Genomic DNA, 13,848 nt, shown 5'->3' with positions numbered 1-13,848 from the left:
ATGGAGAGTAATCAATACATTACACCCCCACTTTCATGATAAATAAAATCCTTTCCACTCTTTTGAAGGCCAGCAATGTGAAAACCATTATAAAATAAAGCAACATTATACACCTTAAGAAATAAGTTTTATTACATAAACTACATATATGGAGGTAAATGTAGATAAATAGAGTACATACAAGAAACATTTGAACAACTTGATATGTTATTTTGACAGCATTTAATATTCACCCCTTTTATAGTCAATGTGAAATGTATAATTCTTAATATCTATTCAAATTAGGCATAATCTTATTTGATTTTCCACCAAATTTGAATTCTCTGACACAAAACTATTTTAATCATATGCTTCAGGATTTGTTTTCCCATCACAGTATGAGGCATATTCTCTCTAGTGTGTGCGTGTAGTCATCACTAGGATAGACCCCTTGAGAAAAGTCCCTGACATAGTAGTAACTAATCATCCAAAATTTTGAGACACGGTCATTAACCCAATTATGAAAGAGCACTTAAGTACATACTTTGAGGATTTAAATATTTTCAGTCTTAACATTACATGATTTCCCCAAAAAATTATACATAATATGTACATATTTGGTTTGGCTGCCATATCTTTTTAGGAGATGTGATGTTGAATCAAAATCTTGGATTTGAATCTCACTACGAATATTAAATTGTTGTGCAGAAAATCAGAACCACATATTATAAATTGTACATCTTTTAAACGGTAAGTAAGTAATTAGAAGGTGAAGTAAATCCCCTGCAACTCATAGAAGCACTGTAACATATGACCTCAAGTAAGATATACGTAGATGAGAAGACGAAACAACCTTATAGACCATATTTTGACGCATCATGGTCTGATGAAGACAATCACCAAGGGACACGTAGATGGCAAAAAAAGGAAAAGGAAGACCTCAAATAAAATATATGGAACAAGTGAAGAAGGATGTGGAAATGAAGAAATATTAGGTGTGAAAAGATTAGCTGACAGGAGAATTGAGTGGAGAGCTGTGTCAAATCAATCTTAGGATTGTTGACCAGTGATGATGATGATAGATTTATTGTGGAAACAAAAGAAAAAGAAGACCATGGGTAAAAATAGTGAATATTCAAACAGCACACATGTCACGTTCCACAGTGTCTGGGGAAAAAATGTGAATATTTATTCAAAACAGCACTCACTGTGTCTGGATCTGCCTCTGCTTGCTGTTCCATGTAGGCTGAGAACTCAACAAGACGAAGTTTATGCGTGGCGATGGCTCGTCCCTCCCATGGGGGAGGGGCAGGGGCTTGACTTGCACTGCTCCCAGTTAGTAGACCTCCTATCGCTCCCGGCATTGGCCCTCCACCCGCGACTCCACCAGCGATGGCACCGACCTCGACAGATGACGATACAGCCGTGGCACTCGGTTTGGATCCAGGGACAACACCCAAGCTACCAGCGCCTCCTCCTCCTGACACACCATAACCTCCAACCTGTGAAGCAAACGGTTTGACACTGCAAAAGGAGAGAATGGGAGAAAATTAGGAACACAATCAAACAGTATCATGATTCACACCTCATGCACTTGATAAGAGAAATTCACACCACATAAAAAATGTCTACATATTCTCAGAGGCAGATTAAGGTCTTGTTTTGGGGGAGTGGAATTTGTTACCTTCAGCTGTACCTAGGTGGTATGCAATTCCTCACAGCCTTAAATTTCTCTGAAGGCTGATGGGCACAGTGAAGTGGCTTTCAGATATTTCTAAACATATTTTGTCTAGCTTGTGTAATTTAATTTTCATCGATGAGCCACCTCAAAGATTACCATTCTTTCAATTGCACAGAGTGGGCTGTTTCCCACCTACCCCACTACTTAAATCACCGCTGAATTTGCTGAAAACTTTACTAGGGCACCTCTACATAGTGTTCTCTTCTTAACTGAGCAATCATTAATAAAGGAATTACGCACACAAGATTGCCATTGAAAATTATTAATGTAAAACAAAGATTTTAGAGGAGTTGCTCATGGTGAAATCAGCACTTATGCAAACATTTTCAGATTACAAAATTAAATGGTTAAATATAATAATAATAAAATTTATTGTTCCACAGGTCATGTGACATAGAACTCGTCAAATTGGAAACATACATATTGTATACAATACTAATACAATATAAAAATTTGCAATATATGTAATACACAAAAAATCATTTAGAGAATATTTTCCAGGTATGTAAATTTATTGGTAGTTATTAATAAAAAAATCACTAGAGATGGGCCAATTCAGTCCTTTAGGTCCACTGGTTCTTGAGCTTATGAACAGAATTGAAAGCAAAGCCAAAAAGAATTGGTACTGAAATAATTTTCACAAAAACCAACTTTAGAGCAAAATTTCCAATACATAATTTAAAGAGAGTGATTTTATGGAACCATTTATTTTTTAATAACTTTTCTTCTGGAGAATTTCTGAGGAACACAGAAGATAAGGGAAACCTAAAATTAAGTGCTAAATGAGTCCAACAATTTTGCATTTATCCTATAGTAAGGTCTTCACTGGGAAAAATCTGCCGCATCATCAAGAGAATAAGCTCAGTATCAATGTTTTAAACTGCTATCCCCAGCAAAACACTTTTTTCTTTGGTCTGGAAGATAGCATTTCCCTCACCATGCATTTGACCTGTCACTGGCATAATCACATCATTGTAAATATATAAACGAGTGACATTTCAATTATTTTGATATTTTTTCAATCTATTACACTGGTAGAAAAATTTTAATTGATATTTTACTACAAAATATACTTACTCTTGAGATGTACCGGGCTGTAATCCAGGCTGCCAAAACTGCTAAAAAGGAGAGGAAAAATATATCAGCATATATGACCATAGCAATGTCAAGATCCTTAAATAATAATTGCAAAAAAGCTCATGCTTTAGTAACTAACATTTTTATGGACAAACTTGGGCTCCAAATCATGATCATCTAAAACATTCCTGAACTATCAAAGCTTGGACTTTAAGGGCCAAAATCTTTTAATTAAAAGTGAAATTAACTGTGGGTTGGACTCATGGACTTTTGATAATCACGAGAAGTCCCAAAATAACCCATTGCCACAATCAGAAATGACAAACAAATACGTTCAAACTTCAATTATGGAGTTTATTTAACGTCCCCAGTATTTATGTATTTTGAGAAAGACTCTAAATTCCATTCTCAAGCCTAGTGTATGGCCCATCCTTCTACATACTTTCCTATCACTTGCCGCACCCTCTGAACATTTACAACTGTTCTAGGAAAACAATCCAATATTTACAGTTGGCAATCCCCAATTTCTATCGCAGCCCTAACTTAATCCAAGAAAATTTCAAATTTTTTTGAGATTGATCTCCTACCCCAATTATCTTTAGTATATAATTAGTTTCTACCACAGTGTAAATCTTACACAGTCAACTGATTCCATTTATTAATCTCAACAAAGAGCTGTTTTTTCTAAGCAATTATGACAACTGAAGACTCATGAATCTTCAGATGGATTTTTAAATCAAATGCAAATGGAATATGTAAGTTAACCAGCTAGGTGTTTACAGACACTAAACTTCCCAAAGAACATATTTATAAGTAACATGGACTTTTTCACTTATCTTTTTTACAACATCATCTATTCCTCCCCATAACATGATCAAGCAATACTCTAATTATTTGACAACTTTAATAATTGAAATCTTTCATTCCTATAAGTTCTTAGAAACTTGCATGGATTCAAAAGAATTTTTGTTATTTTAAAATGAGAAGGCAATGAGAGAAGATATAGGAGAACTTTTCAACATTAACTACTTCCAAAACAGTAAGTAAAACAATCTACCTTCCTCCAAGATAAGCAAATGATATGGTCAATGGCTTTCAAGCATCTCAAGATATGTTGCATTAAATGACTTAAAAGAATGGACGAAAGCTCTTCTTTATGAAATGTATTATTATTATTTAAATAGTAAAAGAGCAAAATACGGTCACTGCATCAATGAAATAACCTGGCATTATTGGAATAACACAGCGGCAATGGCAAGTGAAATTTTAAAATATGTATCTCATAATGCATGATCTAGGGCTGCAAGATAAGCTCATGAACTACATTGAATGTCAGCATAAATGCATACCGAATAAATATTTATACATAACATGGAAGATTAACACATAAATTGGACCCCAGTTCAGTTGAACTTATGCTCAAAACCCACAAAAAAACATGAAAGTACAAGAGCCCAAAAAACCACAGAGTAGCAACAAAAATCACCATATAATACATCATGGACAAGCACAAAAACAATTCCATTACATATTTTACATTTCCCGAGTAAGAAGGTCAAGTGAAAATATTTGAATTGCAAGAACCAATACTATGCAAAAGGAGTTTATGCTAAAACCTTGTATGCTACACCAGTATGTGAGGAAGCCAAAGCTTAGAGGAGACTTAAATATTCACAATTTAATGATAAAGGTTGGGTGAGATATGGACAATTACGTCAATCATACAATTATGAAGTTAGAAAGCCCCTTGGATTTTATAATCAGGTTATTTTAGTATTTTATGGCGATGGTCAATCGACATGTTGGCTAATCCAATCAATTAATGCTGAAATACTCATTTTATATTTAATGAATAGTAGGTTTATTTTGGATACATGAACTTGCATACACCACATGAAAATGAGGCAATTGTTTATGAAAACCACAACATCAATATCATCAATTCATTCCTACTCCATAGTTACAAGAATTCTAATTTCATGTACCAAATGAAACTTCTTGGAAAATAAATTTGATGGAAAAAAAACACAATTTGAAAAATCTGACATTTTCCACAGCCAGCTTTGAAAAACGTGCCAAAATTTTATCAACCGGAGATTTGGCCCTAGGTAAAGAGAGACACACATCAGCCATAAAATACCAGAGGGGTCATAAGAATTGAAACTATGTATTGACATAATAACAAGGGGAAGTATAAAAGAAAAAGAATAGCTATCTTCTTTTGCTGAGACTACTGACCGCGCCCGGGTAGGAAACTGGGGATGTCAGCCCGAGAGTGGCAAGCCCGGCAGCTGCTGCCTTGTTGTGCATCGCCGTGGCTGACACGATCTGCGCACTAGACATGCTTGACATGGTCTGCAGTGCCTTCTCCTTAGCTGCCTGATCCTGAGCAGGTTGGAATGTACATGGGAGGGATGTGGAATTTGGATTGGGGTTCAAGTGGGCGAAAAGGGAAAGGAATCACTGGATTAATTTGGGGGCTTCCCAGAAGGAGAAAAAAACATGAGCCACAAACTCGATGGTGTCTGAGGATCCAGGCTGAAGGTACAGGGTGTTTAGGAGGGTGAGGGAAGGCTGTGATTCCTTAATTACTCATAAACAGTATCCACCAACATCAATGACGACATCTTTTGTGAGCATCACGAATCCTCATTAACACAGTGAATTTTACTCTTTAACGTATCGAATCGTTTCAGGTTTCATTTGGTGGAAATACGATATATCCATGATATAAACTACAAATGGTAGTTTCCAAACTCTAATACAATAATTATCCACTACCGACTATTGTTTCGACATTTTATGTCATTTTCAAGGTGATGTAACAAGCACTCTCTCATGTATTTGAATAGGTAAAAAATTAATATTATAGGTCAACATAGGAGGAATAGATAAAAAATTGAAATTGTCAATGGCCCAGATGGATTTAGTAATGCAATTTAATTCAGTACTGCCTCACCTTTGTTATTTTTAAGCCTCTCTAAGATGAAAAAACCTTGACCTACACTCATACCCCACTATGTTATCTGTTTCTTGTCATCAGCCTTCATTCATTTATTTGTTCAGCCAACTGTTCCCCCTCCCACCACTTCCAAATACCCCCTCCCCCTACCTTGACTCAGGGGATAAATACATGAGAGAGTGCTTGCTGGTTGTATCACCTTGAAAATAACATGTCAAAACCATGGTCGGTAGTGGAGTTTTACTTAAAAGTGTGGAACTTAACATTTGTAGTTTTTATCAAGGATACAACTCTTTGGCCACCAAAGATTCCATGAAGAAGCTAGCGAAAAATATGAGAAAATGCAAAACCATGCAGAAGTGGAACTGCTATCCCCATATAAGCAAGTTACACATTCACCAGTGTGGGAGTTAATGCTGAATAATATGGGACCAAATAAATTAATCCTTGGATGAAACGGTCTATAGTTCACTAATTTGATGCTAAAGCATAAACACAAAGCACATAAAACATTTCCATTTATTCACGGAACCCTTAAAAGCTGACATAAAAATGTTGTTCCATTTTAACCACACTGAGTGAGACTATCGAAATATTACTGTTCTAAATCGAAAAAGTTATTTGAAAGACTGTCCCCACCAAAGGATATTAAATTTATTCTAAAAGGCGACCTCCCATCATAAAATAAATTCCCTTGAAAAAAAGTTCTAAAACATTAAGCCACCCTGTCCACTACTGAATAACAACATTGACCAGACATTCCTCACCTCATTAATTAATGCATAAAAGAATTATACACGAATTTGAAGTCATATTGAATACGAATGACAAAACTCATTTAATATTTTTCAATTTAACTGAAATACCATTTTTTGCTAACAAATAAACTGCAACAAACATCAGAGGAGGTGACGCTTTGTGAAAAGCTACAATCGCAGAATGTTAAGTGAACTTTGAGATGTCCATGAATGTGGGTGAATACGATGTACGTACATATAATTATAAGGATACTATAAAAGTAAACACCATGCAATCAGTGCACCAATGGATAGTGTAAGAACAGAAAAACCACAACCATCTAATAGCCCATCCTTAAGATGAAGCATTCCCATGGAAGAGGTTAATATGCAAATGACCAATTTCCAAAAGACCACCTCCAGGACATTAGATCAAAAATATACACACCATCTAAACCAAGTGCTACCATGTCTATTACTGAATAACTTAAGTGTATATATTCACAGTAGGTTCTAAAGAAAAAAAAGTATTGATGATGAAATTTCAGAAGATCAAATACTTAATGAGTCATTAAAAAATACTAATGGCTTGTAAATGATAATATCTTACTGAGAACATCCATAGTGTTGATAATACCTTGCATAATTTAACTAAGCATGTAAAAAATAACTAATTATGCTTCGCTAAGGAATTAGCTCTTCTTGAAAGAAGAGAAGTCTTCACTAATACAAGCATTTATTAGCAATATTTACTATTTGAGGAAAAAAAATAAAAACTTACTGAGGAATGATAAATTAATTCCTACAATTTGCAATATTAAATGCAAGAGCTACTTATTCATAGAAATTATAGACAAGGGCATCAAAAAGACTAAGGTGCAATATGTATAGAATAGTGAAACCAACAATCTACTTAAAAACTTGACATCAAGTTGTACATGACCTTAAAAACTACATTTGCACAGTTTCTTGAAAAGCAAGATGATGAAAATGTAATTTTGGCATTACAGCATGTGCAGATATTAATTAAATTGAAGGAAAATTTGACTCTTTTCAGTATTTGCATAAAGTGTACATGGTTTTGTCACTGCAAACATTTGAGATCATTAAGATTATTGGGCAAACCAATGAAACAGAATTCCGGAAGGTAAAGCCTGCACATTAGAGAAAATGAGGGGATTCTATCAATGAACGTATCCTAGGCCAGAATCTCGCGTTTCCCAAGATGAATTACACACGTGCAATACGAGAAAGAAAAAATTCCAGCTATGGGATGAATTTGAACTCTCAAGTAGACCCTACACGCAAACATTTCAAATACTGTGCCTGCAATGTTTTTGATGCGACTCCTCTGCCAATGAAATGATAATTTGAAAAAATATAAAATAATTCCAATGAAACTTTCATTATCATTTGATCTTTGAGAATAGCTTTGACGGAGGGAAGACTACAATTCACCTCTTCCAAGTTTCCCACCAAATAGATCAACGTCACTTAGATGACAATTAGGTGCATAAAGGAGGAAAAAGAGAGGAGCGTACCTTCCTACAACAACCCCTAGGCCTCGCAGTGACCACTTTCAAGTCACTTCACTGACCTGAAGCGGCTAGCCGCTATGTGATTTAAAGTGTTTTATCAGCAACATGGACCTCATAGGCCAGCAAACCCAAAAAAATGCAGATCATTATTTTTTTATACAACTTATACAGTACATTCCGTTTAATGGGTCCACCGGTTACTTGGGGCAGCCGCTTAATTGGGGCAGATCTTGAAGAACAGAATCCAATAGAGGAATATCCCAGAGTATTCTCTGCTGAATTGGGACAGCATGCTGCTTTATTGGGCCAAGAGTCGGCGACATAGACTCTATACTCACGACGAAATTAAATTTTGTTTGTTTTCAGAATACTATTTTTTTCTTCCTTTGATTTACTCGTATTCTTCACAAATGTACCTATTCTTGCCCTATTTTGAAAGCTCTTGTTGTTATACTATCCGCAAGAGGATAGGAATTAGTTAAAGATATTCATTCAGCGTCAAAAATGATAATAAATTAATTAAACTCGCTGATTTATTATTCCAATTAAAAGTTCAATAAACTTATGTTGCATTATAAACATTCTTTAGTTTTCTCTCTCTCATTTCAACATTTATTTATGCCCATATACAAGATAGTTCGCCTAATTGGGGCAGCCGCTTTATTGGGGCAAAGTGCACAAGTCCCGATATGTCCCAATTAACCGGAATATACTGTACTTCATAATTATATTTTGCTATTTACACTTTTCACTACGTGCATGTTTAATGCATGAGTATCTGATAAGTCATTGATGTCAAATATACCAATTGCGGAATTGATTACAACCATACTTTAAATATCCTATTACTATTTTAAATTGAGTATTACTATAGAGAGCATACATGTAGTAAATAATGCATATTATACTGTGAATTAGGCAAGTATTGTATGAAGCAAGTGCGTATTCAAACACATTTTCCAGCTAGTTTTAAAGCCACATCCCTAATTATTTTTACTCTTAACCATTAAAGCACCACAAATTAAATGCAACAAAAAAGCCAAATGCATCAACACTTGGTTACTCCAAAAATCAAAAGAGGTAAACTAATATCCCAAACTACAGAAAGTTTAAAAAATACCTATTATTATCTATGCCCTGAAATAATAGAACATTTTATTGATGATTTATTATTATAAGGCCCGAGTTAATTCATAATGAAAAATTTTGTCATACCCTCAGGTGATACTTAATGAAATTGGACAATGCATACACATACATACAGGTTAGTATGAAAAAATTTAAACAGCTCCACAAAATTCCTAAGCAATGGGTCACTCGCCACTTTTTTTATTGTTGATTGTCATTGAGTCATAAAAATGATGACACCCTCAGACATTTTTGAAAAGAGATTTTTCCATTTTTTTGATAAATGTGTCAACAAATAATGGAAAAAGTGAGGGACATCTTTTGCGTTTCCTTACTTTGAACATACAAGAGAACAGCTGATTGTGGATGATTTTTTTTTCAGAAAATAATGTTTCTTTCTCATCTCCTTAATTCTTTCATTGAATTTCAATTTCAGGTCTTAATGAAAACCCCTTGATTCAGCTAATAATTATGTACTTTTTGGGGTTTGCATCATCTAACCACATACAGTAAAGCAATTATTTTCCAACGAATTTTAATGATATAAGAAAATATTTGCCACACAAAAGCCAAAATCTATTTCATGGATCAATTTCTAGTCATTTATATGATTAATAATAATTATTTCTAGAGAAATAAATCTTTGACTAGTGTCTCTATACCCATGGCAATGGTAAAATTTTCAGCATGCCAAGACACAATAAAGCTTTATAAGCCGAGGAATTTTATGAAAGCTGTTTAATCAATATTTTAAGCTTTCAATCAAACATCCAAGATATATTATATCACTTAATTATATTTAAAGAGCAAATTAATTCACACACATTGCCTAGAATCTGAAGGAAGAAATGATGGAGTAATAAGCCTTCAAATGAAACATTTTTTTCTCTAAATTTACCAAATATTAAGTTAAAAGTACTTCCCAAAGCAAAGGTTAAGGAAAGCGATTCAAACAGCAAAATTGTGTGCAATACTAAAGCAGAAATTCCTTTTAGCATTATTGGCAATATAAAGGCACTATATATTACAATAATTATTGCAATCAGCACTTGAACAAATGGTAGAATATTGCCGTGGAAATCATAAATTTCTACTCCACCTTATTAATGAGTTCAATCTCTACGGAGATTACAATAAACATAATTTTGTTGCTTAATTTTCTCTGAATCAGTGGCCAGCAGCCTAAGTGACCATGAAGTCATTGAATAAAATTCTATTCACACTATATATCATGTGGGGCAAATAAATGAGAAACCAAAAATATATTGGTTTTTTATTTTTTGGAGCAGGATAGATATTTCACTATTGAACAGGCTGTGGAAATCTTCAAAGTCTGACTGAGGATGATGACCACTGAGTACAGTATAAAAATTATAACTAAAGCTGCATGAAATGCAATTGATAATGAATATATGAAGGAAAATCAAATTCAAATACATCATATTATTATAAATCCAAAAGTATTATCAAATGCTGAAACTGAAATGATTGTTATTTGGTCAATACAAAAAATATGCAAAGTAAATTCAAAATTACTTGTAATGAAGAATAAGACAACAAGGAAACATAGAATTCGAGGTTAAGAATAAAAATCACAAAAACGTTGGATTAAACAAAGGCAACAGAAGATACATAAAACATTAAATTAACGTTCTTTCATGCATGAAGACAATACATAACACTATGACTGCACAAAAAATTCACATCACTTCTTATGAAAACCAAATATAATTCAAATACCTACCAAGAAAACAATAAGCAAGTTAATATTTTTTTGGATTTACAGGGGGGTTTTCAAATTGTACAAACCCTTAAAAACTGATGCAAGGGGTACACAAACGAAGATTAACTAAAAGAATACTCACTACCTTCAGCTTCGCTTGGATTTCTCTTAATTTTCTTCTCGCCAGAACTTGTATGTGGGAGCTGACCTGTTTTCTAGTTCTCGTCTTCCCGGTGCGTAATTTTATGTAGCGTGCTATTAACTCATTTCGACCTGTAAGACATAAAAGAGAATAACATTGAGTTAATGAAAGCGCATCTCTCAAAATATAAAATAAAATTACAAATTACAACATCAAATTTGATATACCCTTGTACAAAAATATAATATATAGTAACACGACAGTTTTATTGACACATACAGCTTTGGAGAGGTGTACTCATATGATTTTCATGCATTTGGCTGTTTTCAAGTACACTATTATGTTATTAAATTTCTGATCAATTCTTCTACCCAAAACAGTTCATAAAATCTACAATCGGTTCAATAAGAAATTTTTTTATTTATTTATATCCATTACCCCAAAAACAGTACATTACGACCTTTACAATGGGGAAATTACACAGAACAATGAAGGACATTCACACACGCCCATGCCCTGGATAAGGGTAACTTACCCAGGCGGGACTCGAACCGCGACCTTCGGTTTTGGCAGGTGAGGACTTAAACCCGCCGCCACCGAGGCCGGAAATGCTTACTGAACAGAACAATCATAGGATAGATTTCCAAAAGAGTAGTTTCCAGTAGGTACGCCAATAATTTTCATTGACAAGAAAAATTTCACATCAATTGCCACGAGAAAAAATTCTCCTGGACCGGGAATCGAACCACGGACCTTCGGCTTTACGGGCATCTGCGCTATCCAGATTCTGTGATTCCCTCGGCAATGTTACCGAGGTACACTTTTTTGGTACGAGGTACCGAGGTCCGTTGAGAAAGTAGCTAAGAAAAGTTACCTAATTCAACATAATCAAATTCAAATGTCGGGTAAGAATACGCCATTGAGAAAATATTTCATTCCGCACATTAGATAGAGAGGATAATATAAGACAACTCAGTTGCAATACACCTGTCCTAACTATTGTTACCACAAATTGTCGAAATCGTGGGTACATCTAGAATTTTCCACAGTCTCTAAATATTCCTCAACACCGAGAATATTCGGCGAAGAAATGAAGAAAATTCAAACTAACACCCCAACTATTACTACAACCACTACGCGGTGAAACCCGGAAAATGCAGCCTAGTGTACCCCAACTATTTGACGACTCAAGTTTCTGCAAAGTGCGAATTTCAAAAGGAACAAAGACAAAATTTCACTTTACTCAATATTCCAGGTCTCGATTTGTAAAAGGTCTCAATTGGCAATTATCCGGTACAGGGCACAGAAATATTCAATGCCAGAATCGAATAGTATAAAAAGAAAAAAAGGGCCGCGATTCGTCACAAAAACTTCTACGAGTGAAAAGAAAGCGCTACACTGCTATTAAACGGATGAGGTTGGAAACCACTTAAGAATCGGCGGCAACGTTCTAGGACTGTACTGCTTGAACAATCAATAACAGACAGTCAGAGTGGTATAGACAACATCATCTAGGAACTGGAATATATTTCCAGGTCCGACGGAGACGAAAAAATAAGAAAGACACTCATATGAAAGGATAGAAATAGGACTTTGATTTTCCTCCGAACAATACAGGACTTCAATAAAAATTAAGTACCTAATAATCAGAATAGCTCAGTGGAGGCTCATCGAGTTAGGCAACATATCAAAGATAACACAGTTCAAAACCCGGGTGCAGCCATCGGACACCCCAATGATATATGGTATGGTATTTGGAGGAGGCGACCGACAGCTGAGGTCATTTGCGCTATGAGGGAAGGGTGTGGAAGGAAGGGTGGAGAGAAACCCGGCGTCGGCGTTAGCCTGCTCTCAACGAAAGGCGCCAAGGGGATTACGGCTTAACGTCCCATCCGACGGACGGAGTGTTGCGCTTGAAATTTCCTCCACACAACATTCAAGCAGGGATCGGGCAGTCTCTGAAAATTCTCTGCCACTGCCGGGATTTGAACCCGAGCCCGCCGGGTGGGAAGCCAACACTATAGCCACCACACCAATCCGATCCCCACACCCCAATGAAACTCCAAGTGCGATCTGTGGTCCAGTGAAAGGAACTGGCACCCATTTCCTGCTCGCGCCTGCGGCATAGGAGAGAGCTCTAAATACATCTATCCAATAAAATCTTAGGGTAGAACCAGAGATTGAGAGAGGCAATAATCAAAACTTTAAAAAGATACACTAAATCTTTCAGTCCAACGGCTTGTATTCTAACATCCATTGAGGCGGGTACACTTTTCTCGGGATACCTAACGGGTTGAACGCTCCATTTAAGCCAACGTTTCGACCTCCGACTCGGGGCTCATCCTCAGGGCTGCTGAATGTCGTTTTATTTGTGGGAATCCCGAGAAAAGTTTACACACATTAATCGCCGGGAGAGCATCGAATCTTAATCCATTGAGGCGGCTTCACATAGAAGCGGGACAGCGAGCCAAAGCATATGGATGCGTGATTTGCTGGGATGAGGCGCCGACTTGCCCATTGTCGACAGTGAAATCATCACTGGGATATATCTAGCAACAAAACCTCCAGGAACCTTTCTTCCTTGCTCCGTGATTCCCGACGGGGCGATAATAAACCCTCCATCGGGAGCCAATAGTCGGAAACAAGAGCCAATACTCCCACGCAAAGACGACTCATAGGCTCAAACGGGCAAAGCGCCACGGGCGGCTGGTTTTACAACGCGGTGAAACAATGAACGGCCGGCGAGTGGCTTCGACGCCCACATAAATAACCCCTTGCGGTCGCAATACGAAATCCAATATTCGTACAAGGCATGCCCGAC

General features: G+C 36.0%; 1 protein-coding gene across 11 annotated transcripts in view; it reads right to left on the bottom strand.

The window, feature by feature from the left end:
* Positions 1 to 13,848, bottom strand: part of LOC124162952 (transcriptional enhancer factor TEF-1) — a 796,250-nt gene that overhangs the window by 11,110 nt on the left and 771,292 nt on the right. For 4 of the 11 annotated variants that reach the window (XM_046539727.1, XM_046539722.1, XM_046539726.1 and 1 more), the window contains 4 exons: positions 11,028 to 11,158; positions 5,036 to 5,233; positions 2,798 to 2,838; positions 1,188 to 1,503 (listed from right to left, as the gene is read on the bottom strand). In XM_046539727.1, coding sequence (XP_046395683.1) covers positions 1,188 to 1,503; positions 2,798 to 2,838; positions 5,036 to 5,233; positions 11,028 to 11,158 — 686 coding nt within the window. The remainder of the gene's footprint in view (positions 1 to 1,187; positions 1,504 to 2,797; positions 2,839 to 5,035; positions 5,234 to 11,027; positions 11,159 to 13,848) is intronic. The other 7 variants (XM_046539723.1, XM_046539724.1, XM_046539725.1 and 4 more) reach the window with 7 other exon arrangements.

Source organism: Ischnura elegans, chromosome 7 (assembly GCF_921293095.1).
Source record: "Ischnura elegans chromosome 7, ioIscEleg1.1, whole genome shotgun sequence".
Taxonomy (NCBI): domain Eukaryota; kingdom Metazoa; phylum Arthropoda; class Insecta; order Odonata; family Coenagrionidae; genus Ischnura; species Ischnura elegans.
Note: the sequence above shows the minus strand (reverse complement) of the source record. Positions and strands in the feature narration are given on the sequence as shown.